Source organism: Argiope bruennichi, chromosome 3, assembly GCF_947563725.1.
Source record: "Argiope bruennichi chromosome 3, qqArgBrue1.1, whole genome shotgun sequence".
Classification (NCBI taxonomy): Eukaryota; Metazoa; Arthropoda; class Arachnida; order Araneae; family Araneidae; genus Argiope; species Argiope bruennichi.
Window position 1 is genome coordinate 95,727,297 of NC_079153.1, and position 27,604 is coordinate 95,754,900.

General features: G+C 29.3%; 1 protein-coding gene across 1 annotated transcript in view; it reads right to left on the reverse strand.

Moving 5' to 3' along the window:
* Positions 1-27,604, reverse strand: part of LOC129963438 (teneurin-m-like) — a 618,667-nt gene that overhangs the window by 126,478 nt on the left and 464,585 nt on the right. The window contains exons 10-12 of the mRNA XM_056077801.1: positions 17,810-17,914; positions 16,723-16,917; positions 9,839-10,048 (exon numbers count right to left, since the gene is read on the reverse strand). Coding sequence (XP_055933776.1) covers positions 9,839-10,048; positions 16,723-16,917; positions 17,810-17,914 — 510 coding nt within the window. The remainder of the gene's footprint in view (positions 1-9,838; positions 10,049-16,722; positions 16,918-17,809; positions 17,915-27,604) is intronic.

Sequence of the window (27,604 nt, forward strand, 5' to 3'; positions counted from 1 at the left end):
TAGTTTGACTTGCAGCATAGGTCAAGTTTCACTATTATTTTACTATTTCTTGCAAATTTTCTATGCAGACGAATTAAATATATGTTTCATATCTTTTTATTAGTAAAGATTTCTTTCACACAATCCATTATAATTACTAAAATTAGTCAATTAAGAATGAAACACAATGAGAGAAGAGGGGTGGACCTAAAAGTCAAGAGTAGATGCGGTGAAAATAAGGCCCCCTCAATTCAATAGTTTGACTTGCAGCATAGGTCAAGTTTCACTATTATTTTACTATTTCTTGCAAATTTTCTATGCAGACGAATTAAATATATGTTTCATATCTTTTTATTAGTAAAGATTTCTTTCACACAATCCATTATAATTACTAAAATTAGTCAATTAACTTAAGAATGAAACACAATGAGAGAAGAGGGGTGGACCTAAAAGTCAAGAGAGATGCGGAGAAAATAAGACCACTTCAGTTCAATAGTGTGATTTGAAACGTATGTCAAATGTCACTATTATTTTATTGCTTCAATTGCAAATTTTCCATGTCGACGAACTAAATAGATTTTTTATATCTTTGTATATGATATCTTTCATATAATCCATGATAATTATTAATTATTCAATTAACTAAATAATGAAACACAGCGAGAAAAGAGGGGAGGACCTAAAAGTGAAGAGTAGATGCGGCAAAAATAAGACCACAGCAATTCAATAGTTTGACTTGAAATATAGGACAATTTTCACTATTATCTTACTGTTTCTTTCAAATTTTCGTGCTGGTGAATTAAACAGATATTTTATATATAAATATAAATGAATATTTCTTTTATATAATCCATGTTAATTACTAAAATTAGTCAATTAACTAAAGAATGAAACACAAGACGGGTGGACCTAAAAGTCAAGAGCAGATGCGAGTCTTAACTGTGTCTCATTCTATGGATTGGATGCAAAATCTAATCAGAGTCGGTGCAAGCTGTCAACCTCGCGTCCGGTTCACCTGCTGAGATGGGATTCCACCTTTGTTAAATCATGCAGTAATGATCCTGGAGCGCGTTAATAGCAAAACCCTGCAGAAGGCCCATCGATTGAGCAGAACAAACGGACCGAGACAGATGGGTATCTGAAAGGTTGCTCAGAAGCTTCACACACCTGAATGGCCCTCTACAACAAATGGGAGTATTGTCGCAGTCATGACTGGATTGGACTTGATATATAAGGTCCCAGATTCGAATATTATTTGTAAAAAGGAAATAAATAGCTTCTAGTCATGGAGATAGGTAGTCAGATATGGAATTTATATAAGGTACTTTCAAAAAAAAGATCTCAGCATTGCTTTTTTATTCGAAATTAATTATCCTAGAATAAAAATATAAATGCTAATGGCTGTAAAAATATGTTCTCTTTAAATGTACAAATTTCTTTTCGATGCAAGTGATTGTCCCCCTATTTGGATTTACTCAAATTGAATTTTTACTTTATCGTATATAGAGAGAAAGCTATCTCGTATTGTATAAAGAAACCATAATAATTGTCAAAAAATTCGAACTCGAGATCTTGATAAATCTTCACGGTTTAGATATCTCTGAGTTCAAAAAACACATTTCTGGAAACTATCCGTTTGTCTGCCTATCTATCTGTGACAAAGATAACTAAAAATGCTTTGAGCTAGGAGGATGAAATTTGGTATACAGTCTGTATACCAAACTTGTATATTTTAAAATTTTCAGCAAACTTTGCACAGAAGTCTGTCTGTCCAGCTGTTTGAATATAATTCACACGATAATTACAAAATGGAGAGAGCTTAAATAGATAAAATTTGATACACAGAAATAACTATAGTCTAGAACTTATCAAAATTTGAGCCAAATCCAACAAGGGATTGACCGTCTGTAGGTCTGTATGTTTAGAAACTTGTAAAAGCGATAATTCAAAAACGCAATGACTTACATATTTCAAATTTGATATGTGATTTTGTGACTACAAATGTAATTTGGTGTTAAATTTTAGTTTCAGTTGGTTGGGAAAATGCATCTAAAATACAAATTTGATTTTCAGATACTATTAACCACATACCAGGGATCAATCGCCAAATAACTCACCTGGAAAACACGATAAATTCAATAAAACTGATAAATTGTTTTGATAATTGTTAAAACTGTTTAATTTTTCGTAACTATTGTAAGACAATGGCATGCTAGGCAATCTCAGGGATTGCATCATTATTAGACAGTATACGAGAAACTTTTGGAAAGACTACTCCCACTGGTTTTAAATACCAAAACGTAATTTCGATTACATATTTGAAAGCTAACTGACCGCATATTTGATATCTTTAGCTTAAAAATAGCTAAAATGCATAAAAGATTTTGTAAATTGTAATAAAAAGTTAATGTATTTTAAAGGATTATGAGTTGTATTGAAAATACGATTTTTTTTCGTCGTGCGACTATTTTAAGCCAAATTATTGCGCTTTATTAGACAGTATACGAGAACGATTGCATCTTTATTAGACAGTATACGAGAAACTTTTGAAAAGACTACTCCCACTGGTTTTAAATACCAAAACGTAATTTCGATTACATATTTGAAAGCTAACTGACCGCATATTTGATATCTTTAGCTTAAAAATAGCTAAAATGCATAAAAGATTTTGTAACTTGTAATAAAAAGTTAATGTATTTTAAAGGATTATGAGTTGTATTGAAAATACGATTTTTTTTCGTCGTGCGACTATTTTAAGCCAAATTATTGCGCTTTATTAGACAGTATACGAGAAACTTTTGAAAAGACTACTCCCACTGGTTTTAAATACCAAAACGTAATTTCGATTACATATTTGAAAGCTAACTGACCGCATATTTGATATCTTTAGCTTAAAAATAGCTAAAATGCATAAAAGATTTTGTAAATTGTAATAAAAAGTTAATGTATTTTAAAGGATTATGAGTTGTATTGAAAATACGATTTTTTTTCGTCGTGCGACTATTTTAAGCCAAATTATTGCGCTTTATTAGACAGTATACGAGAACGATTGCATCTTTATTAGACAGTATACGAGAAACTTTTGAAAAGACTACTCCCACTGGTTTTAAATACCAAAACGTAATTTCGATTACATATTTGAAAGCTAACTGACTGCATATTTGATATCTTTAGCTTAAAAATAGCTAAAATGCATAAAAGATTTTGTAAATTGTAATAAAAAGTTAATGTATTTTAAAGGATTATGAGTTGCATTGAAAATACGATTTTTTTTTGTCGTGCGACTTTTTTAGCCAAATTATTGCGCTTTATTAGACAGTATACGAGAACGATTGCATCTTTATTAGACAATATACGAGAAACTTTTGGAAAGACTACTCCCACTGGTTTTAAATACCAAAACGTAATTTCGATTACATGTTAGAAAGCTAACTGACTGCATATTTGATATCTTTAGCTTAAAAATAGCTAAAATGCATAAAAAATTTTGTAACTTGTAATAAAAAGTTAATGTATTTTAAAGGATTATGAGTTATATTGAAAATACGATTTTTTTTTTGTCGTGCGACTATTTTAAGCCAAATTATTGCGAAGTAGCTTCTGAGGGTAAAGACCCCTGAGCACCCGAGGGCAGAAGTCTGACTTCTAGCTCAAATGAAGATAGCACACACACACTCACTTGCACAACCCCTTTTTACAGGGAGGGGGGGGGGCTCATTCACGCACCTCACAGTGAGAATACAAGGAAGAGAACTACCATTTTCGAACCAGGACTCGAACCCGGTAAGCCTAGATCACGGAGAAGACGCTCTACCCCTAGGCCAGGAAGCCGGGAAAATATGAATTCCTAATATTAAATGAAATTTTAAGTTTTTTTTTCGATATATTTCACGATATTATTCAAAATAATTCTTATTATGTATTAATTATTCAATAAATCAGACAAAAGTTAAAAGGATGAAAATAAATTTCACATTTTAAAGTAATTTTTAAATTTACAATTAAAAATCTTTCGATAGAATATCATAAAAATTTTGAAGCCAATCTAATGAAAAAGACCTAAAGTACATTTTTTCTAAATTTTATCTATTTCCGTCAAATGAATTTTAATATATACGCCCATAATCAAAAACTTTTAGAATAATAAGAATTTCCAGTTTTTATTGAAACTTTCCAACTGCACAAAAAGATTCTCAGGCAGGAATGGAAAATATATAAAATGGAACGGTAAACAAAACATGTCTTTCATCCTAGCTTTAGATTAAAATATATTTTTTTCTTTTAAAAATAAATCCTGAGGTGATAGAAGAAAATTGATAAATACAACAAACTACTGCGATTACATATGCGAGTTTTAGTTTGGGACTAATGGGAACCCAATACATTTAGGATAATGATATTTGTGATATCCTTTAAGTGATGAAAAAATATTTATAATTAATTTTTTTTATTTATTACGTTTACAGGTAAAAAGAATTTATAAAAAATCCTTAAATTGATTTAAAGTATTATTTGGTAAAAATTAAAGCATGAAAATTAATTGCCTTGGGTTATATCTGTTTGTCAGAAAATGTGGAAAGTGCCAGAAAACAAGCATCTTATTTTTATTCTTTAACTCTTTCATTAAGGCTTATTTTATTAATATTAATTTCTTAACTCATCCAGAATTTTTGATTAGTTTCAATAGTATACCATGGAGGTTGTTTTTTTACTTGTAATTAAATATAAAAACATGGATTTCAAATTCTTATTTAATCTTGTTTTATTGCTAATGACTCTAAATATCAAAAAGAAGAAGAAATATTATTTTTTTAGATTATAAATACTGTATTAACGACAGAAATCAAAACTTGAATAGAGGAAATTATTAATAGAATAACCTATTAATACTTGGTTTATTTGAAACAGCCTCCTAAATCCTTTCTTCCTTTTATTTCCGGTAATTTTGAACCGCTTTGTCAAACATATTATATCTGCAGATATCTCAATATATAGAACGAATCAGTTTAAAGTTGAAAAATTAGCGGTTCCAGTTGGAAAATTTGAAAATTATGCAAATATAAATATGTAGATGGCTCTTACATGAATGCAAATTACAAATATTTGAAGAAGACATTTTTCCTAACCAAATGACACTTTATTTTTGAATTTAACTTTCTTTAATCATAAGAAAGAACAAGTGTTCCGCCTATGTTTTTGACTGACTATATCATTTGTTTTATAATGATATTTCTAAAGCAGATTTTTAAGTTTATAATGACTACTCAGTCATATTTATTTTCTTTCTGATATATACTGAAAGATATTAAGTTTTTTCCCCGATGCAATGTTTTTTATCTGTTTCAATTTGTGCTTTTTATTTAATTCAATCAGCTGTGATATCTATTGTTTAAAGTATATAAAGGATCTGCATAATAAATAGGAATCGATTACTATAACACTTTTAAAAATAAATGTCTTGAAAATAATTTGTTATTCAGCGTATATATATATATATGAAATAATATTCGAATCCTGCCGGCTAAATAATATGTAACATTCTTTTTGGTTGAAGCAGAATGTAGGTTCGAAGCAGTGAAGAGACTTTGTAGTTTTAATTTCTTTTTATTCTATTTCGAGTGGCAGGCATGATTTTATTACAAGAAGACGCAGCGCGGTACAGAAGCAGAAGTAAGAAAGAATCAAAAAGGGACGAAACAAATGATCACTAGTCTTATATAACATAGGATTTCTGGCCACGCGCCGATGGAATGACTTTTGACAAGGGCAAAAGTATCACTTCCGTTTAATACGTAGTACTGGTGGTGCATTAGTTTCACGGAGGAATTAATTAAACCGAAAGTGGAATTGGATCCCGAAATAAGAGAATATTTTTAGAATGAAGTTACTATGGGCTAAATTAAGATAAAATCATGGAAATTAATTAAATTGAAATTAGATTTAAAATATCATTACATATATATCTAGAAGCAACAATATATTCTTGTCTGAAATAATGACAATTTTATTTTTTGTATATATGACTTTTACAACGAAAAAAAGTATTATCATTGCCAGGAAGCGCGATCGCATGATTTTCGTGAATTTTCTTGGACTTCTAGGAATCCGGCAACTCATTTTTCGAACTGAGAATTACTCTTATGTACGTGATCATATAGAACGATTCACACATCTCCTTACAAATGGTGAAAATGATGCCTAATTTCTTTTCCATTTCCGGAAAAGTGAGCCAATTAAAAATAGATACCACTAACGAAAAGAAAAAAAAATTACATTATTTTGTTGATCAGAAGAAATTATAACTGTTCTTCATGAACCGGGTATTTTTAATTCAACGTGCAGAACACAATCATACAAATGGTTACCAATTTCACCATTTATATAAAGACTTATGAATCACCCTGCATATCTTGTAAGAAACAACAAGCTTATAGATTATAACTAGAAACTCGGTTTATGTACTAAAATCGCAAATTATATCACAATTTGTATCCAATCCATCACCGAAAAGTTAAGAATTGTCAGTCCATACGGACATAACGAATACGCTAACTCAACGACACAACAAGCAAAATTGGTGACATTTATCATATGGATTTGTAGCTAGAAACGTAGATATGCCAATTTTGGATCATATATGTCACTAAGTTGACATGTATAATCCAAAACTTTTCTATCAGTTTTTTCTTGCCAATGCGACAAGGATGTTAAGCAACGCAACAAATCAGCTGAGAGAATTTTGATTTATGATTATTACATTGAAATATGAATACATTGTCTACTTTTTCTGTGTGGATATGAACATGACAAATTAATAGTACAACCAAACAAGATAAATGCAATTTGGCATTTAATTCTGACAAAGAATTTTTATCTTCAGTTTCAATTATGGATTTAGTCAAAGAGAAGAAGGCCAAAATGCTCAATTCCCTACACAATCTACGAATTTACTATTCCTTCTGGAATTATGAAATTCTCCACACTTTTGCGCATGCGTCACGAGAAGTGTAGTTCGTCATAAAAGGGGTGACGGGAAAGATGAAAAGAGGTGTTTACATTTAGCAATAGGGTGAATTCAGATTGTTCACGGAATCAGGAAGCGTAATAATCAAAAATCTTTCTGCGAACCACCCGTTAGAGAAGTACAAGCATCTAAAATTGCTAATTTTGGGATCCCGAAACAAACCGCAAGTTTAGATCTCTGCCCAAATCCTTATCAATTCTGATTGCCCTTGTGCAGGATGTATCGTTTTCACATTCATATTAAATAATGATTATAATAAAAGTCGTATAATAGCAAACATTCACATATTAATTTTTAGGAATTATGACAAACACACAACTATTTCTGAGATTTCTAAACGCTATGCTCGTCCATTAAATTAATTGCTTCCAAGAAAACAGGATGTCTCTTATAATCCCGATTTCGTTATTTCAAGAAGTGAGAAAGATATTCCATTTTACTAGTCTATTCTAATTTGTAGTTGACTTATATAAAAAAGGATGCATTCACGAATAAACTAACACTTAAAGTTTGGCTTGGTATAGTTATATTTACGTCCCGTTTGAAGCAACACTAGGCCTATTTTGGGACGGACCTCGTCATTTTGAACCGCGGTCAGATGACGAGGATGACACCTGAGCTGACACCCCCCTCTCCACATCACACCACACCAGCGGGAGGACGTTTGGTCATGACGGATTTAACGTGCAACAGACCCCCTTACACGACGGTTCTTCGGTGGAATCGGGTCACGAACCTGAAACCCTCCGGTTCCGAAACCGAGACCTTACCACCTGGCCACCGCGGCCCACTAAAATTATAAATATAAAAATCGAAATAGGCAACAAAATACAGTTGAAAAATTTGTTCCACTTTCAAAGATCACATTCACAAAAATAAATCTTCTCGTATCTATAAATTACTTTAAGATACTCGTTTTTACTTTTAGATACTCGTATCTATAAATTACTTAAGAACTAAAATAATCACAATTCACAATAATTACGATATTTTTATATCAGTCATAATTTATAAATAAATGTAGAAACAACCTACCCACAAGTCATGGTATTTTTCAACATTCCAAGAAATTATCAACATGATTTTGATAATAAATTTCTTTTAATTATCTTTCCTGCACAGGCAAAGAGAGGACAGATTTAAATCTGACCTGCATACCCAGCAAGCAACACTCAGTGATCTACTGTTCTGTTTCGCTTGGCGGAATTTTATACGGACTGTTTACTTTGGTTGTTTGCCAACATCAAGTATTGTTACTTTGTATGGCTTAAATAACGTAAGCAGATGCAAGTATCAACTTGGCAACTTATTTTTCAACAATGAATCTAAATAAATTCAACATGACTTAGCTCCTTCCTTATTCTCTTGGAAATTAAAAAATCGATATTTTTGTCTATAAGTGCAATAGACGAATTTGAACTGGAAATATTAATAGTATAGTCTCACTTTAAGATAGGAAGATTAAAGGTTCAAATGCCTTCACCGTGTATTTAAACCCAGTGTACTTTGCCTTCAGAGATCGAATTTCAGCACAGTGTTGAAAATTGGGATTTTGGTTCAAATATATACTTTCATACAATTCATCACATTCAGTTTTATATGAAAAATATCTAATAAATATAAAATCTATTTATGGTATGGAATGATAATTCGATTTCGTAATTTTTTTATTATAATAATAATAATAAATCATATAGTTTTAAATTACAATGTTTTACAAACAACCTGTAAATGAAAATTCCCAAAGTATTTGATAAATATGGCGATTAATGGTGTGTTGATTTCTTATAAATCAATCATATTTCAAAATTGAGATGATCGTTCTTAACTAGTAGTCGCATAGCTTTATACAAGATATTGACTATTAAACTTCCTCTTCTTCCCCAGAAATAATTAGGTGCTTATAATATTTAGCTGATCATATTTCTCGGTTGAATTCATTAATAAAAATACATTTTCTTTGATTAACAATCATGATTTGCTACTGCAATCTCAATGAAGCTCTATCAATATTTTTTAATAAAAATTGTATTACATGATTTAAACTTGGACTGTATGCTTGCGATTCAATGTCTCCATAGCGACACAATTGAAGTGCTAAAGTTTAATAGGATAGATAAAATAAAATCCATAAAATGAATTTTAATGTATTATGGTATTGGTATGCTATCTGATTATTTACAGACGACATGTTTTGTTAGCAGACTGCTAAAAATTAGTTGATAATTAACAAATAAAATCTTGAAGCAGAACACTTCAATAGTACAAGTGAAAAGTGTAAAATAATTAGATTATTTTACTATGAATAACGTAAAAATATTCTAGAAAGAAGTGCTCTGAATTAAGAACATTTGTTGAAATCTTAGTACTAAATGTGGGCTATAAATTATAAATGTTGTAAGTACTAAAAGCAGAAATATTGAGAAATTGGAGAATTATTGGACCAAAATATTGTAAAATTGAATAATTGCTGAGCGGAAATATTGAGAAATTGCATAAAGGGCACTAGAGTCTTTTTTATATGCAATATGGATTAGTTAGAGGACAATTAAAACGCATCACATTCTCCACATTAAAAATCATTGTTCATTTGACACTTTAACGTAAAAAACGGCATTAGAATTTTTTTGGCTATTATATAATTTATTTCTTTTATTCAAGTTTTGAATATTTGTTTAACTAGATTCACTTTATAGCAGGATCTCATTTATATCATGAGGAGGTATTAATATCAGGAGATGAATATATTAAGTACATCTTAACAGAAATTAATTGCAATGGAAATTGCAACCCTGATGCAAGTTGGCTACATATTCAAATAATTGAACCACTAACCTTGTGAGCAGTCAGATCCAGTCCATTGCTCATCGCACACGCATTTCTGAAGTTCGAGATCGAACTGCCCATGTCCTGAACAGTCCGGCAAACATCGCAGGGCGTCCGTGTCCGGTTCGCTACAGTCATTGCCCTTCCATCCTTTCCTGCAGACACACAAACCGGATACGCAAACGCCGTGTTCCGAGCAGTCTGGGTCAAGACAGTCCACTGGAAAGTCAATGGGGAAATTATTAGAACGCTAGTCAATGACAAATTGATTCATTACTCGGTCTATGTAAGCATACTGATGCACATGCGAATTATATTAATTAACCAAATGTATGTGACTACGACTCTCCGAAAATGTAATTTTGTTGTTAAGATTTCAGACGTTATTTTCATTAGACAAAATTTTATTTGCTATTCACTTTAGAAAAGAATATAGTATTTGCCTGTTAAATGAAATTTTAAAAAATAGGTTATCTCATCTATTGCTTCACAGAAATAAAATTTTTGAAAACATAATGTATGGCATATTCCATTGGTTTGGAAAATTTTTAAAAACTATAATTCAGTTTATTCAATGACCATAATTATGAAAGATTAATGAAAATAAATTGTAAGATATGGATGTTTTTAGAATATATATTTTTTCCAAATTCTTTTTTCGATGTTTAAGTACAAAACACCGAAGAACGTAAGTGTTGATGTGATGTCGTTCCCGCGTTACCACGGAAAGGGGGTGCAGTAGCTTCTGAGGGTAAAGACCCCTGATGACCCGAGGGCAGAAGTCTGACTTCTAGCTCATATGAAGATGGAACTCACACATTCGCTTGCACAACCCCTTTTTACAGGGGGGCACATTCACACACCTCACAGATAGAACACAGATGAAGAAAAACCATATCCGAACCGGGATTCGAATCCGTTACGACCAGATCAGGGGGAAGATGCGCTACCCCTATGCAAGAACGCCGGCTGCGTAAGTGTTTGGAAACATAATATGAAAGTTTGTTTTTAAGAAATCAATTAAAGTTCTAAATGAAAACGCTTAGTATTATTACAGAAAATTTCGAATAAAATGTTATAATCAAAAATTGAGTTTTAAAAATTCAATGACTATGATGGTTTATACTATAAAAATGAAATATGAAAATAATCGGAAGAAAATTCTTAGCTGGAAGTATTTTCGAAAAGTGTTTAAAAAGGAGCTGTTATTTTCAATAGATTTTGTTATTTCCGTATTAAATAAAAATTTGAAACATTATCACGTTTAATACTGAGTCGTTTTAACAGATTAAAAAAATTGCGTACTAATATATGATGTATTATATAACTTTGGCAAAAATTTTGTTAGTATTCTAAAACCTTAATGAATATTCGATATTCGATGAAAAATAAAGACGCTTTTAAAATCGATATAAATTTTTATTTCAATACTTTAAAACCAAACATAAATGTTTGTAAGCATAGTATGTAACTTTTATTTTTAAAAATGTATCCTTTAAATATTATAATAAAATAAGTTTTAAATTTTTCCTGTAATCAAAAAAAAAAAAATTACTCTTCAAAAAAATTAATGAGCAAAACGTTTTACTCTAAAAAGTGTAAATACACGAGAGTAAAACTTTTAGGCTGAAAGGAAATGCAAGCTCATTGTTGAAAAACAGCACGGGAATTGCTGAGTGTTGATAGATTTATTAATTCGAATGACGGTGAGCAGCTGACCCTCAGCTTGGAAGAGCCATATCTTACAACGGCTCGCCGAGAAAGTCTGGTTATTCAAGTACCACTTAATGGTGCTTACTTGTTAAATAATTTATGTCATTGCTTCGGAGCTTAAGAATTTTAATAATATTAATGGATAGATAAGTATAATTTTATCACATCAAGATAAAATGACAAAAAGTCTTATCTCAAAGCTATCTATAATTTATTTCAAAAATAACAACTAAAATATTTATTGATTGTTGCTTGTTAAGAATTCTTACTTAACAATTAAAATATATTCTGTTCATACTTGAATTGCTTTTTATAGTTTTCTGAAAGAAATTATACACTGCGTTTCAAAATATCAAGACATTGATTCATTTCAGTATTCATTGGAGAATTTTCTTCAACACTTTCGTTCCCTTTAAGATCATCAGCATTTTTGCTTCTTCCTGATCACAAAACACTAAAGATTTTTAAATAAAATTCTATAAGGAAGAAACCCTATTAGTTTTAACTGCGCCACAGTGTTATGTTGATATATTTTAGGTAGACCTACTTTTCATTTTTCGGTATTAAGAATCTCTTCTTTTTGAACATTCAAATCAATTCTCTTTTTTATTCGTTTTGGTTTCGTAATTCAATGACAAGAAACAATAATTTATTACAGTTAAGATTTCAACCCACACTTGGCAACGTAACTGTCGTTTTAAACCAATCCTGGTCATTTTTGAATTTGAACCCTATTTGAAGAAGAATTTGAACCCTATTTCACTAGGATATGATTGTAACTTCTTTGTAAGCAATAGGACATCGGTAAGAAAGGAGTTTTCCAATTTCTTGTCCTGGTTTTAATTAATTAAAAACTAATCGAAACGTTTTTTAAAATCATTTTAAACATATTATTGCATAAGGATAATTTCTTAATACATTTTACAATCGAAATATACATATCGAATATATATATTTCCAATTACACTTATTTTATTTCCGGAAGTCATTTACGGTCATTGTTATGGCATGTAACTCAATTTTTGTATACAGTCATTGTTGCTATAATTAAGGGTAAATATTTAAAAAATATATAAAAAAATTAAATAATTCTAAAACATTATTATGCGACTTTAGTTCAAATATGGAGTTCGGAGTTTCTTTAAATGTATTCTAATACTGATAAATTAATGGAAATTTCCTATCTCCAAAATGGTGATGGTGATAAATAGTATGATATTTCAAAACAGTATATATTTTTAAAGAACTAAACAGTCGTTTCAATAGAGAAAATAAAAGACAAAACACCTACAAAGTTATCAGTTTCATTTGGAAATAAAGCTTTATTTTAAATTTTACCATTAGCAGAAATTTGCTACCCTCACTTTAGACATTAAAATAAAAAAAAGAATAAAATAATGATTTACATTGTAATGATAAAATCCAATAATTATATTTACAAGTATTTCGTAGCAATATATTTTTTCTATTTATTAGAATTGCTAATTTACTTCTTTAGTTTAATTTTGTAATTTAACTTTCCATAGAGTTATTCAGAGAAATAATCATTTTGCACATTTACATACATAGCCTTGCAAAATGATTTCATTTTGAAAAAAAAAATATGCAATGAAAATCTATAATATTTATATATTAAAATTTATATATTATAAAAGACTAATATTTCAATATTTTATAAAATATTGACAATAAATAAGCATTGCAGAGAATCTTATTAAAAGCTTTAAAGTATTATTGTATTTTTTTAATTTGTAAATGAAAGCTAAAGTGAAGAAATATTTTAGCAATAAAATTCTATGACTTTAAAATTTACAAGCTGTGATATCCTTATGAATTCTGGCCCGCACCTGAAATCATAATAAGATTTCACACTAGTTTAGAATGAACATGAGTGGAGGAGTCCAAAAACGTCAAGATCTTCCAACTTACTATGGTTTTCTTTATCTATTTACTTTGGTTTTTCTTTATCTATTTAGTTGTGTATTTTTCAGTATTATTTACTTGTCTTATGAAGTTCATTACATAATTTTGTTTCACAATAATTGATTCTATTAAACAATTAATAGAAATTTTAAAAATATGTGAACTCTTTTAAAGGTACATCTTGAGTTTGTCGCCAATGTGGTAGTCAAAAAAAAAAAAAAAAAAAAAAAGAGTAATTTTGCTGGCAACTTTGTTGTTAATTTATTTACAAATATTTTGCTTTGCTGTACTCTAGCTACTTTAGGTACCTGGTATTATTAGCATCCTTGACAGTGTGACGGAAAATATTAAATTAGATCAACCATGATATTAAACACAGACGATTTAGGAAAAAGAAATATCTAACTATAAATATAAAAAAATAAATTAATAAATCGCAATATACTATGCAAATAATAAACGTAAACAAGAAAATTTAATAAGTAATTCTGCATGAATAACATTACCCAGATTTTGTAGTAACACTAAGTGTAGAAGAAAATTCAAAATTTTTTATTTAATAATCTGTTTTAGGAGAGATTAATGCATTAAAAAAGAATAAAAAGAAATATTGCATTGTTAAAATAAATTTTTTCAGACTATTTTTCTTCATATTTCATTACAAGGTATTTTCGATAAAAAAATTAATTTTGTAGAGAAATAATAGAATTGTTTTCGCAATTCTTGGACACTATTATTCTCTTTTTATAAATTTAATACCACCAAACTAATATGAAATATTCTGTAATGCTATTTATTGCATTTCTCATATACTTTAAGAACATAACCTGAATATTAAGATTAAACAAAATCAATAAAATATTCCAGGAGTCAGCCTTAACAACAAAAAACTATTATTTTCATCTATATTAGAGTGTTGCATTCTGCACCAAACTTCTTGAGAACTTCTTAGACGACACAAGAATTTCTTTTTAACCAAATTAATTTCTTCCATAAGAAGCACACAAGGAACTAACTCTTCAGAATTATTTTCCAGATACCGCCTTCTTCAAGCTACGTCTGTGACAAGCAGCAATTCGACGGAATAAATAAAAGTCTATTCGATGTTCCAATAACAGCTTCTTATGTATCATGGCATGTTATTCTCTGGGCTATCCGTATGTCTAAGCCAGGTACTCGCAGAGAGCTTGTAACTTTATTATGTGCATACAAATGATTTCGCTGGGCAAAGTTTATTCCAACATGGGACAGTGACATGTCGCGGACGAGATGGAGGTTTAAATTTACATCTGACTACTACAGCGAGTAAGAATATCGAAGAGTATACGGAAAATTGCGTTTTGAATCAGATTCAGATACGATATATATCATGCCGGAGAAATAAATTTATAAATAGATATACAAATCTGAAAATATTGCTTACTGTTTCTGATATCTCTAGATTTATGAATTGTGATAATAATATATTTTGTATCTTAAGATATATCTGCTTACATATGAATAGGTTTTTAGTAGAAGTTAAATAAATCATTTTACTAGTTATATTTCACTCAAACTTGTTAATTTGATTGAATTTAATAAAATTGACGAGAAGAGCAATAATTTTTATTATTTTTACCATAACTCTCAACATCAATTCTCACCATAGATATGGAAATGTCGGTGGACTTTAACCTCTTTGTCGTCCGTAACGCGTTCATGTGAAACTTCTGCAAGGAGGTTTTAACGCGCTTCAAGTGTTTTTCTACATTTTAAAACTTTTAAAGTTTCAAGCATTTTGTAAATGTTTACTTATTTGAGTTTTTATTTGTTCTATTGCTTTGAAAAACAGACCAAAAACAGAAATTTTCGCGTACAGGAAAGGATGGCGAAAGGGTTACATGCAATAAAACATTTTTTTTTTTACTTCATAAATTTAAAAAAGATTTTTTCTATTTCTTTTAATTTGTGATTCATTTCAACAAAATTTTGATAAAACTATAATGTTTGGGAGATTTTAAATTAATTTCATGATTTAGTATTTATTGTTACTTAAATTTGATTATGAAATTTACCAATTTTTATAAATCATTATATAACAGTTTTTCAAAGAAATTATCATACAGAAAACTGCTTGAAGTTTTTATTATTTTTTCAAAAGATATTAACCATTCTATTATTCTATTATTAACCATTCTATTATTATAAATACCTAATTCTTTTCATAACTGTTAAGGGAGGATTAAATCAAAGAAATTACAACTATAAGACATAGCTGCTTTATATAAAGTTATTATATAACGGGTGACCGCTTACATCCTTTATACCTTTCTACTTAACTTCTGACTTCATCTATAGTCAGTGGTGCCTTGGCAAAATAAAATGGCTATTCGTTACGTGATGAGACCACTTATGATGATAGCGCATGGCGGGAGCTTTGGAATTACCATTCCTATCTCGAAAGCTGTACAAGATTGGAAAGAGGTGTCGATTGCAAAGTTATAGAACTTTATCGATTGCTCGAAAAAATTAATAAGAAAAACACTTCGATTATACATTTATTTGTTCACATCATCCAAAATCATGATGTCACGAGACATGGAGAAAAGGAGAAAATAGACATAAAAATGTTTCGGACATAAAAGTAACCGCAATCTATCTTTTCTTGTGGGAATAACTCAGGCAGCAAGTATATTTGATTTCTCTGTAAAGGTTATATAACTTTTAATGGCGCTTTATTATTGCATTAATTGTAATATGCAAAGTGAATTGAAGTATGCTAGTATACAAAGTGAACTGAAGTATGCCAGTATACTAAGTGAAATTCAAATAATTGTCTAAATCTCTATTGTAGATGGGGTAGAGTAATTTGAAGAATAAAAATAAAAGTATTTTATGAAAATTAATTTTTTTTTCTTCAATCACATTTTGTGATGTCCCAGTTTTGGAAATCCCGAACAGACAATCATGCTTCTTGAATGTTCTGTTCTTAGCATCGATGTGGAACAAATTCTTCTTTTGTACTAAATCGAAAACACTCTATAATGCTCTTATAAAAATATAGATAATTAATAAGAAAAGATAACTCTAGAATCTTTCGCCAGGTGGCGCTGTATGCAGTTTAATCATGTAGTGTATAGTACTTTTATTGTCCTAATTACATTTCATAAGGTGTTTGTGTTCGAAAGTTAAATGGAGGTGTAACGGATTTAAGGGGGTATCCCGCACATATCTCTCTAAAAACTCTTTATGAAAACTAATCATAGAGTTTAACTCACCTGTTTGGCAGTGAGGTCCTTTGTAACCTGGAAAGCATCTACACGCACCTTCCACGCACTCTCCATGTCCGTTACAGTCGATCTTTTCGCATTCATATTCCCTCAACTGGCATTCTTTCCCCTTCCATCCTGGGCTGCACACGCATTCTCCACCTATGTATTCACCACGATTACTGCAGAGCACTGGACAGATTCCTATATAAAATTTAAAAAATATGAAACAATATTTTCAATTATAGAAGAAAATAGCGTGACAACTATATTGCTGGAATGACTGATTTTTCTAAGTCAAATTTTAAAATTAAAAATATTTTGGGATGGACTCTCATGATTTCATAATAAAATATTGATAGACGATATTTGCATCGGATGCTTATACTCCCAATTTTTAAGTAACCTCGACATAAAGGTACTTCATCTGCGGAATAAAATTTAACATGTACCAGCCCGAAATAACACCAAATGATACTTCTAGAGAAGTGATATGACTCATTTCTAGAGAAACTGACCTCCTAAAGCAAAAGCTGTCCCAATAGATCATTGCGATCCATATATCGAAACAGTGTTTTGGCATTTATGATGTCAACAGGACCATCGAGAGCCCACCCGGACCTTATAACAAAGCACTGGATCTATTCCCTAAGCCAAATATTTCCCTAATAATCTTTCAGGCCATTCTTAACCCGTTGGGAGGCTTCCTTAGCATTGATCTCCTGGTGAGACGAGTTTTACACCATTCCAATGATCACCCTGAGGGAGATTCATGAATAAACGGCCAATGATTGCTCGAGGCAACCATTGACTGTCTTAAAATAATGAAATTCAAAGTTCTCTAATTTGGTGAGCTTCATTCACTGAAGAATTGAAGCTTTATTTGTTTGAAATGTTAAGGCTTCTATAAATAAGATCTAAGGACTGTGTGAGAATTTAATCTGCGTATTCCTTTCAGCAGTACTTATTGATACAAACAATATAAAAAATTATTTTATTAGAATAATATTTCCTATAGGAATTACATGTTTATCTATTAGTTACTACTCCAAATAAGTGATTAGAATGGATATTCTATACAGAGGAATTGACTTACGATAAGCACAAGAATCTCCCGCAAAGTCAGGACTGCAAACACAGTTACCCATAACACATCGTCCATGACCGTGACAGTCGTAAGGACATGTAAGACTGGATTCGTCTGAAATTAAATAAAAATATATTTAAAACTCAGTAAAATAAACAAATTAGAACTATTTAAAGAATTTTCATTAGTTTCAATTGCTTTCATGCATTCGAGGTAGAGAGCCTTAAAATGAATAACACAAAAAAAAAAATCAGAGGTAAATTTATAACAAAACAATTTAAATGATTGCCAGAAATTTCGGAGCAACAAAGGGTTGAATGTATCTTCACTTTAAGTACGATATCTTCATAATGTTGTTCGATATTCTGAATGCCATACAATCGTACAAAACCTTGAGTAACAATATTGTAGACAATTTTGTGTTATTTAAGTTGGACTAATGATTTTAAGAAAGTCCGAGAAAATTTTATCGGTGCAACTTGTTAGATTCTAATATTTAATTAACATTCTGAAAATGATATTTTACAATTCATCTATGGGAAGCATTGGCTATATTCTAGAGATTTAAGGTTAAGATTAAATATTGTAGACAATTTTGTGTTATTTAAGTTGGACTAATGATTTTAAGGAAGTCCGAGAAAATTTTATCGGTGCAACTTGTTAGATTCTAATATTCAATTAACATTCTGAAAATGATATTTTACAATTTATCTATGGGAAGCATTGGCTATATTCTAGAGATTTAAGGTTAAGATTAAATATTGTAGACAATTTTGTGTTATTTAAGTTGGACTAATGATTTTAAGAAAGTACGAGAAAATTTTATCGGTGTAACTTTGTAGGTTGTAATATTTAATTACCATTCTGAAAATGAAATTTTACAATTCATCTATAGTAAGCATTGGCTATATTCTAGAAATTTAAGGTTAAGATTAAATTGTTTGCATACATTAATTATTCTTAATTTACTGAAATTCAAATATCTTTACAGTTTTGTTTTGTCTTACAATTTAGAGAAATCTTTAGTCATGGTTCCCAAAAAGAACAAAAATTACTGAGCGTTCATCGTTAAATGAAATATTACTATCCAAAATTTAATAACGTATATATATGACGAAAATCAGTATTTAGTTACTTTCAACATAATACTGTATACTTTAACTTCCAGTAACATAATGTTTTCTTTAACTCTCTGATTGTTTTCTATTGCTTCAGAATTACAGTATGTCTAGAATAATTAAGGGAAGGCGCTAGAAATTTTCTAGACAGTATGTCTTTTGAACTCTTTTCATCCCATTTTCACCATTGTTTTCTAGAATAGGGTAAACGATGATGATAATGAACTACGTCTGAACATTTTCTGTTATTAAAGCAAAATCTTACTGAAAGAGAAAGGATTCTAGACTTTTCGAGGATAAACGATGGTTCGATAAATGTGAGATTGTGGTAAGTAAAATGCTTCAAAGAATAGAATGTCTATCTATTCATTGTCTACATCGATTATCGAGTATGCGAAGGTTAGATCATGATGAAACAATTCAGAATAAATATTTAATTTAAAACTGCAAAAAGTTAAAGAAAAAAAACGCATACTAACTGAAATGTACAATTTAATCAGCAGATTATGTCAATCATGGAAGGATGTCAGAATTAGATAATGATACAGCAATGTAAAATGATTGTCAAATCTGAAAAGCGGAAAGTAACAGCATTCAATGAATCAAATACAATATTTAATTATCAAGTTATGTCGATCCTGATAATTTAGAGTTAGACCCATGATTTAGCAGTCCAAAATGACTATCATATTTCAGATAGTAAAAAAATAAAAACTTTTAAAAAATGAATTGCATTCTTTAAATGTCAGGTTACGCCGATAATTTCAGTGACACTTTTGTATAAATTTATAATTGATGAAGACTGTTAAATTAAAAATAGAACTGAACGCAAAGCAAGGATTGCGACGTATTCCATCCGTTTTAGAATAAGAAAAAAAAATCCCAAACTCATAACTGATTTCCTGAAATTTGCCCTCATTAAGACTTTTTCTGAGAGAGTACTATAGTACTTTAAAGAGAAATCTAAAGTACTACAATCATCCAAAATTTTCACTTTGAGTAAAAAAAAAATTAATAAATCTCTGCGGTTTTTCTGAATCTAAGAAAACTGTTTCTGATATTATTTGTGCATTTAAATGCCATACAGTAAGTCTTAAAAACAGATTTGCAGGATGTAAGTTTACCTGTAAGCGTAATTCTAATTTTTTTAGTATTTTTTTGTGAAATTACGTAAATTTTATTCATACGATGGCATCCGAAGAACGTCTGAAAAAAAATCCACACACATTTTAAAGGACTTCTATTAAATGAAAATGAAACAAGAAAAAAAGATAGTATAAATTTAAAAAGCCATTGGAGGCGACAGATGCTTAGATTTGAAATAATTACACAAAGAATTATTCAAGAATGGCAATCAAAATCTGACAAATGAAGAACTGGGCGACCTCGTAGCTTTAGTCAACAGTAAAAATAAAGACAGCGAAGACAGGAAATATCCTTCAATTTAGTAGAAAATACAAGAAGAGGTAAAAAGATCAATGGACAGCTTAATTCTGCCATGAATATTAACTCTAACTCATAAAAAGTCGAAATTTTATAAAAAAAACATTGAAAAATCTACTTCTCTTAGCTTGAATAAGTATAATGTGTATCATCGTTTTTAGCAAAAATCAACAACTTTTATTAAAAATAATTGTATCGTGTACAAAGTTATTCAGCAGCAATAAAAACTCTTTAAATTAAGATTTATGTACATGTGTGTTTCATTTTTTGAGTTTAATTACAGTAGTACTTATTTTTGAAAAGTTCATATATTTTTCTTTACAGTAACAGCTAATACATTTTCCCCATAGAAATTTAATCCAATGGAACGCGGCATTCCCAAGCATTATTGAAGATTTTAATTTACTGTAATTTAAAGTAATTAACTGTTCAATTTACACTAATTGAAAAAGAATGAATTTAATATAGCTTAATATATTTGCTCTATAATTAAATGTTTGTGTTAAAATTTGGATAGAATCTAAAAATGGGAAATCTGTTTTTCTGTCGATGCTCATCAGAAGAAACTTCATAATTGTATTGGTATCATCAGAATTGCAAGTATGAATCCAATTTTGCATCAGATCTGTGAATTGGTTAGTTATGTATTGGTCTGTTATGTATTGGTATACATATAGATGTGAAACGCATAAATGCTGAAGCTATGTGAATTTCAGAATGGGAGTTGTGTATAAAAATTGTAGCTTTCTGTCAAATTTTGAATACAATAGATCGAAGGTAAAAATCCAAAATATACATTCCCTTCTCAATACCATATGATTAAACTAAAGAAAAGTCTTTCCATATAATGGAAGTAAAAGGAAAAGGCGAGAAGAGAACATTTCCGATGACTAGGTATATATTTTAAATGCAATATAGAGGGTGATTAAGAAATAAATTTCCCAATTTGGCATCTTTAAATAAAATTTCTTGTACAAATAGTGCAAGACAAAAAGAAATTAATATAGCAAAAAAGCCTTAAAATTCACCAGTATATGATTTTGTACACTGAGATGAATAAACAGGAGATAATAATAACTGCTTTTCCCTTTATACACAATACGACTTAACATTTTTGTTCAAAGAATCAAAATATGAAATCTTTTTGTTCCAAGCTCTTATTTGATGAGGTTGAGCTTCTGATACTTTATTAATTTCCCTCTAGACGATTATCAACTTTATATTTTTCTAGACCAATCTAGGACCGCGGTCGCATAGTAGTAGGTGTCAGCTTCTGAACCGAAGAGTTTCTGGTTTGATACCCGCTTCTACCAAAGAACAGTCGTGTGTACGAGCCTGGTGCATGTTAAATCCGTCGGGATCGAACGTCCTCCCGCTGGTTGTTGTGGAAGTTTGGAGAAGGCAATGCCAGTTCAGATGTCGTCCTCGTCATCTGATCACGATTCAAAATTACGAGGTCCATCCCAAAATAGCCTTAGTGTTGCTTTAAAAAGGGACGTTAATATAAACTACACAAATCTAAATCAATCAAATGGAATCAGTATTTGGAAACTGATTCTACTATTATTAACTTTCAGGAATCCAAATGCTTGTTAATAGATGATGTTCTGTAAATTTTTTACTGCATGTTCTTTATTTCTGCATGTGCATTTTTTATTATTAAAACATCAATGGAATTTCGCAAAATCCATCCATTCGTGTTTTCGATTTTTTTTTTTTTAGCGAAATTCAATTGCCATTGCTTTTCAGAATTCCATTGCATTTTGACAGTAGATGATGCCATCAAAACAGGGAAAGTTATTTGACAGAACCAAACCTGACAACCTTAAAATTAAACATAATTATAGATTACACTTTAATTTTGATTCATTTTATTAATTTTCTTCTCTCCTTTTGTATGTTATTTTGTTAATTCTGCGCAACTGAAATTTATCACTTGTGACAAATAGAAAAAAGAATGAAGGATTCACATAAAAAAATAAAAAAAGATTTTGCAGTTAATGGTCATTTTTTATATATCTTCATTTCACTTTCTTTTTTATTTTTTCAAATAAATGACCAACGTTAGGGAGTAATTGGATTATTAACAAACGATAAAGTATTTGGCGAACAATTAGAAAGCGCTTAGAGCTTAAAAGGCATTTATATCGTTGGAAAGACACAATTAACGAAAAAAATATATAAAGAAAGGATAATACACATTCGGTATTTACTCTTCTACCAAATCTAATTGCCAAGATCTTCCAATAAATCATTAGATAATTCTTCATCAAAAGGGGAATGTCTTGATGAAGTGAATCTCTGTAATTAAGATGGATGGCTAAAAACAAAATTAAGATATAGCATTGCAGTGGAAAATGGGAAGTCCTTGAAACAGAGCTGTTACTCAAGAGAATACGTCTAAGTTAGATTAAGACAGCTTCGAGTATTAATCATGTGTTGTTTTTCTGCATCCAAAGGAATGAATCATTAATTCATCACATCGAAGTATTTGATAAATACCATCCCTGGTGTTAGATTTTTGCCTTAATTACTATCATCATATATGAGAGTAATTAACTATTCTGGTAGAACTATTAATAATGCCATTTTCAAGGGAAATCAAGCATGTTGAACGCGTGAATGGGTTAAAAACCTTCTATTGAATGAAAGCTGTAAATTTAAAAAAATAATAATCGTTGAGAAGTGTAAGGGAAAGATATTGGATAAGTTAAAGCCCAAGAAATCAAATGTCTTTTGTTTCAAATTTATAAATTAATTTAATTTTAAGTTCTACAAATAAAACTCTGTTTTCATTATTGTACCAGGCACTGACGTTTAATGTTTCACTTTTAAATGTTTTACTTTATTAAGGTTTCACTTTAATTAGATTGTCATCCAAACAATCAATTGTAGCTTGTTTTTAACAAGTCTATCAAGGGATTTAATCTATCTGATTATATCTATGAAGAAATTTAATATTGGCATTCTTTATTCGGAATAGCTACTTTCACTAATAATGCACCATTGATTAATTACGAAATATTAAGTATAGGAATGAAAATTGAAATTCATTAAAAGTTTAGAGTAAAAGATGTTAGGTAAGATGACTAAGTCTAAGTAAACAATATGGAGTCTGTTTAAAATTTAAAATTATTTTTTCAATTTATAATTGTTATCATTAACTATTAAGAAATTTTTTATAATCTAGTGATTTTTTTTTAAATTTCTGCCACTTTGTTAGAATAAGAAAGAAAAAAAAAACTGTTATTTTCATGTCAGTGCAATAACCTATAATTAGGATAAAAGATTCAACATTCTTAAGAATCTAACACTTTTTGAATTAATATCTTCTCACTAGACAAAATTTCCTAATCTGTTATGCAGAAATCTATTATATAACCAAATGTAGCTAACGGAATGAGACACTGGGACATTGACATCTGTAGTTGAAAGGCTCTTCATCTAGGACAAGATGTTAAAAAAATATCGGAATAGCTGGCATCTTGCAACATAGCCATAAGTTCTAACGCTTATTAGATTTATATAAGTTGGAAGTAAATAACCTTGTTAAGATTCACTTTTTTTTCGAAATGAAATATATGTGTGTGTGTGTGTGTGTGTGTGTTGAAGCATTAAAATAACTTGCGTTTTAAATAAAAGTTAAAATTAGAATTTAGTTTATATTTAAAATGGTGTCCATTCTTATTAGAATCCAATTGCTAATTTCTAAAGCCTTAAGCATTGTCAAGTTTTACCAGGCGAACGAATATTTTAAATGGGGCAAATAGTTATTTTTAGTGTTATTTGCATAAAAAATACATGATTGAAACAATTATGAGAAACAAATATTTATTCAACGCACCTATCCTATTAATTATATTAAGGAAATATTTTGATGCCATAATTTTTTAAACAATGCACCCTTTTGAGACTAAAATTGACCGAGCCCAATCTTTTCCGTGCCATTTAATTTTTAGTTCGCTGAATTTGGTGTTTTGGAGTCGTTTGAATTTCATCCAATGTTTGTTGTTTAGAATACGTTTTGTTTGATTTTTGCATTATTTCTCTTTTTTCTCTTATTGCAATATTTAATAAATTTTATTTATTTCCTTTCACACTGTCAAAATTCTCGAGAAATTCTTTTATATCTTGCATAGTTTGATTGCTATTTGTATATTATATATATATATATATATATATATATATATATATATATATATATATATATATATATATATATATATATATATTTGTATCTGTATCTCATTGTTATTTGTATTATATACTTTATTATTATATTTCCTATACTTATATTTCTGTATATTTTAAAATTCATCGTTACTCAATTAAATTTTAAGCATTTCAAAATTTCCCATCCTTGATATATTATTTATTTGACATATTTTATTGTATATATTTATTACTATTTAGTCTCTTTTTGTAAAAGTGTTCTCTTCCTGGAAAGCCAATTGATACTCTAAAACTAATGGTTTGAGTTGGTTCTCTTGGGTTTTGAATGAACGAACTCGGCCGGATTTAGTTGCAGAATTCTTTTGTTAAAAATATTGTAGCTTCTAAAGAATTTTATGAAATTTTACATCGGGAATACTAAAAATTAGTTCTGGGTATTGTATAAGGAGTTGGATTTCGTAATGTTTTCCGTGACAAAAAAATTCATTGACACAAATAAACAATTTGTTATAGCATTTAAACCATTTCTCCCACTGGAAATATATAATTAGTTCTAAGAGTTAGAAAAATAACTATTGGGAAACGATTAGATGTAACATCTTGTAAATTATATATTTAAATCTCTCAAAATGTGATTTTACAAACATAATTATTTTAAAAAAATGCTTTGTTCTTTTATGCAAGCAATTCTAAGGCTATTCTTTCTGTGTATATTTATTTTTATATTTATATATATATCATCACACAAGTAGTTATACAATAAGACAAAGAGCAAAACTATTTGTAATTCCCAGAAGTGAGATGCGTTGGTTATAGGATTGAAATTTTATCACAAATGCATGATTTCAACATGTTATAATGGTTCAGCATATGAACCCCCTCCCCCTAGAAGTTTAAAGTTTACACTTTCATGAAAATATATATCTTTGTACAGTTTATATATATTTAGCTCATTAAATCAATACAGATAGGACTCAGAGGGATTAATTATGCATTCAAATATTCTATTAGAGAAAGATATATTTTGATAAGTAAAATAATTAGTATTACGATCATCTAGGCCATGAGTACAAGAATCAAAAATGGCCATTCAATTAACAACTATCACCTTTGAGAAGGCACCTCAGCACATAATATATTTTCAGGATAAAGCCTGGTTTCTGTGAGCAGACAGTTCAGTAAACAACGAGTTAACTAAATTTGGTAGTTGAATAAGTTAATTCCCCAGCCGGAATGCAGCAACGGGTTTGATAAAATTTTCGGTATTCGTGAAGTTCAGTAACGATGCATAAGGTTGAAGTAAAATTGTTTCACTTGCATTATCTATTCTGGAAATATAAAACAACCATACAATTTCACAGTTTCCCTCTATTCTTAAATATGTGTCATGGAAATTGGGCTGCCTTCATATTAAAAAGTAGCAAATGTTAATGTTTCACTTACTTAATTTGACATGCAATGCCTTAAAATTTTTTCAAAGCTACCAATGCGCAAAATTTTTAATGAGTGTAATATTTTATCTAAATATTGTAATCTTTTTACAGATACAAATTAGATATTATAATATTTTTTACAAAATTTTGCGAAATAAATATAGAGTGGAAACTACTTTAAATTAAATTTGATACAAATAATTATAGATCATTTACATCATCATTACAATCATTTTGTACATCATACATCATTATACATCATTACAATCATTTTATACATTCTTAACCCATAACTGGAGACGGGAGTCATAATGACTCCGCGTTGTTCATTAGCTCTGATTATCACGTGTATTTTGTCCTTGAATACAATCATCTCCGCAGTACCTTCAAGTTGTTCTTTTAGCAGTATGTTGGAAAAAGTCTAAGTATGAACAGGCGAATATAACCGAGTTATTCTTTTTCAAAGTTTTTATAGTTATTTATGGTGACATTGATTCCATGTCTCTGGAACAGCTTTTAATTTGAATAAAGCAAAAAAAAAAAATAAATAAATAAATAAATAAATAATAAAATAATAATAATAAATAAATAAAATAAAGAAATAAAGAAATATTTTTAAAAATTATTTTCGAATATTGAATTCTTCATTTTTGTTTGTTAAATTCTAACAGTTATTAACATTAGTGCAATTCCGTTATATCTAAACGAAGTAAATACTCATTAAAAGATTGTTTAGGTTTTTTTATAACATCTTTTCAACTTATTAATAACTTTTTAATATTAATATTTTTAATATTTTTGGCAACTGCATAATTTCTAGAATGTATTGTGTTTCCAAAATAAATTCCAATGCTTTTTACAAAAGACAAAAAAGAAAAATAACAATGGAGTCATTTTGATTTTATGTCTCTGGCCGCGTGAGGTCTTGGAAATTTCTATTTAAGACACTTTAATCCGAAATTTAACTGCTGTTTCCTAAATAAGAAAATAAATATTTATCAGTCAATCAGTTGTTTTGGGATAAATAAGTTTAAAATATTATTTTTAAATTTAATATAATTATTAATGTAATTTGACTTCTTTCAAACTACTGAAGAGATCATTTTATAACGAGTTTTTGATTCATTGGTTAACGTTCTTTAATAAATATAATTTTTAAAAAAAATATGCATTTTTGATAAACATACAATATTTTATTATTTTTAGAAGTTTATTATCAGTCAAGAGACGGTTTAAGAGATAAAATCAGAAGTTCCTAAATTCACTGGAATTTCGTGGGCTATATCCATTAAATGCCAAGACACGATATCCTTCTAGAACATTCGAAACTTTGTTTCAAAGTCTATAACATGTCAATAAGCAAAGCTCGATATTATTAAATGTCTACTGAGACTCAGTGGTTGAAGGAAGCCTTTTTTTGAAATATTCTTTGAGGGTTTTTTGCAATTGTTGTTAGTTAATACAGATAAGCAACTTCCATTCTGATGTTTTCTGCAAATACTATTATTGTATATGCTTCGGATGGGCTTTGCTTGTGTTTTCGTGTAGAATAAAGCGGTTTTATATACTATTCAGCTTAAAGGACTCGGGAGGAGTTTTGAAGAAATTCAATAACAATATTTAATGATGGAATCATG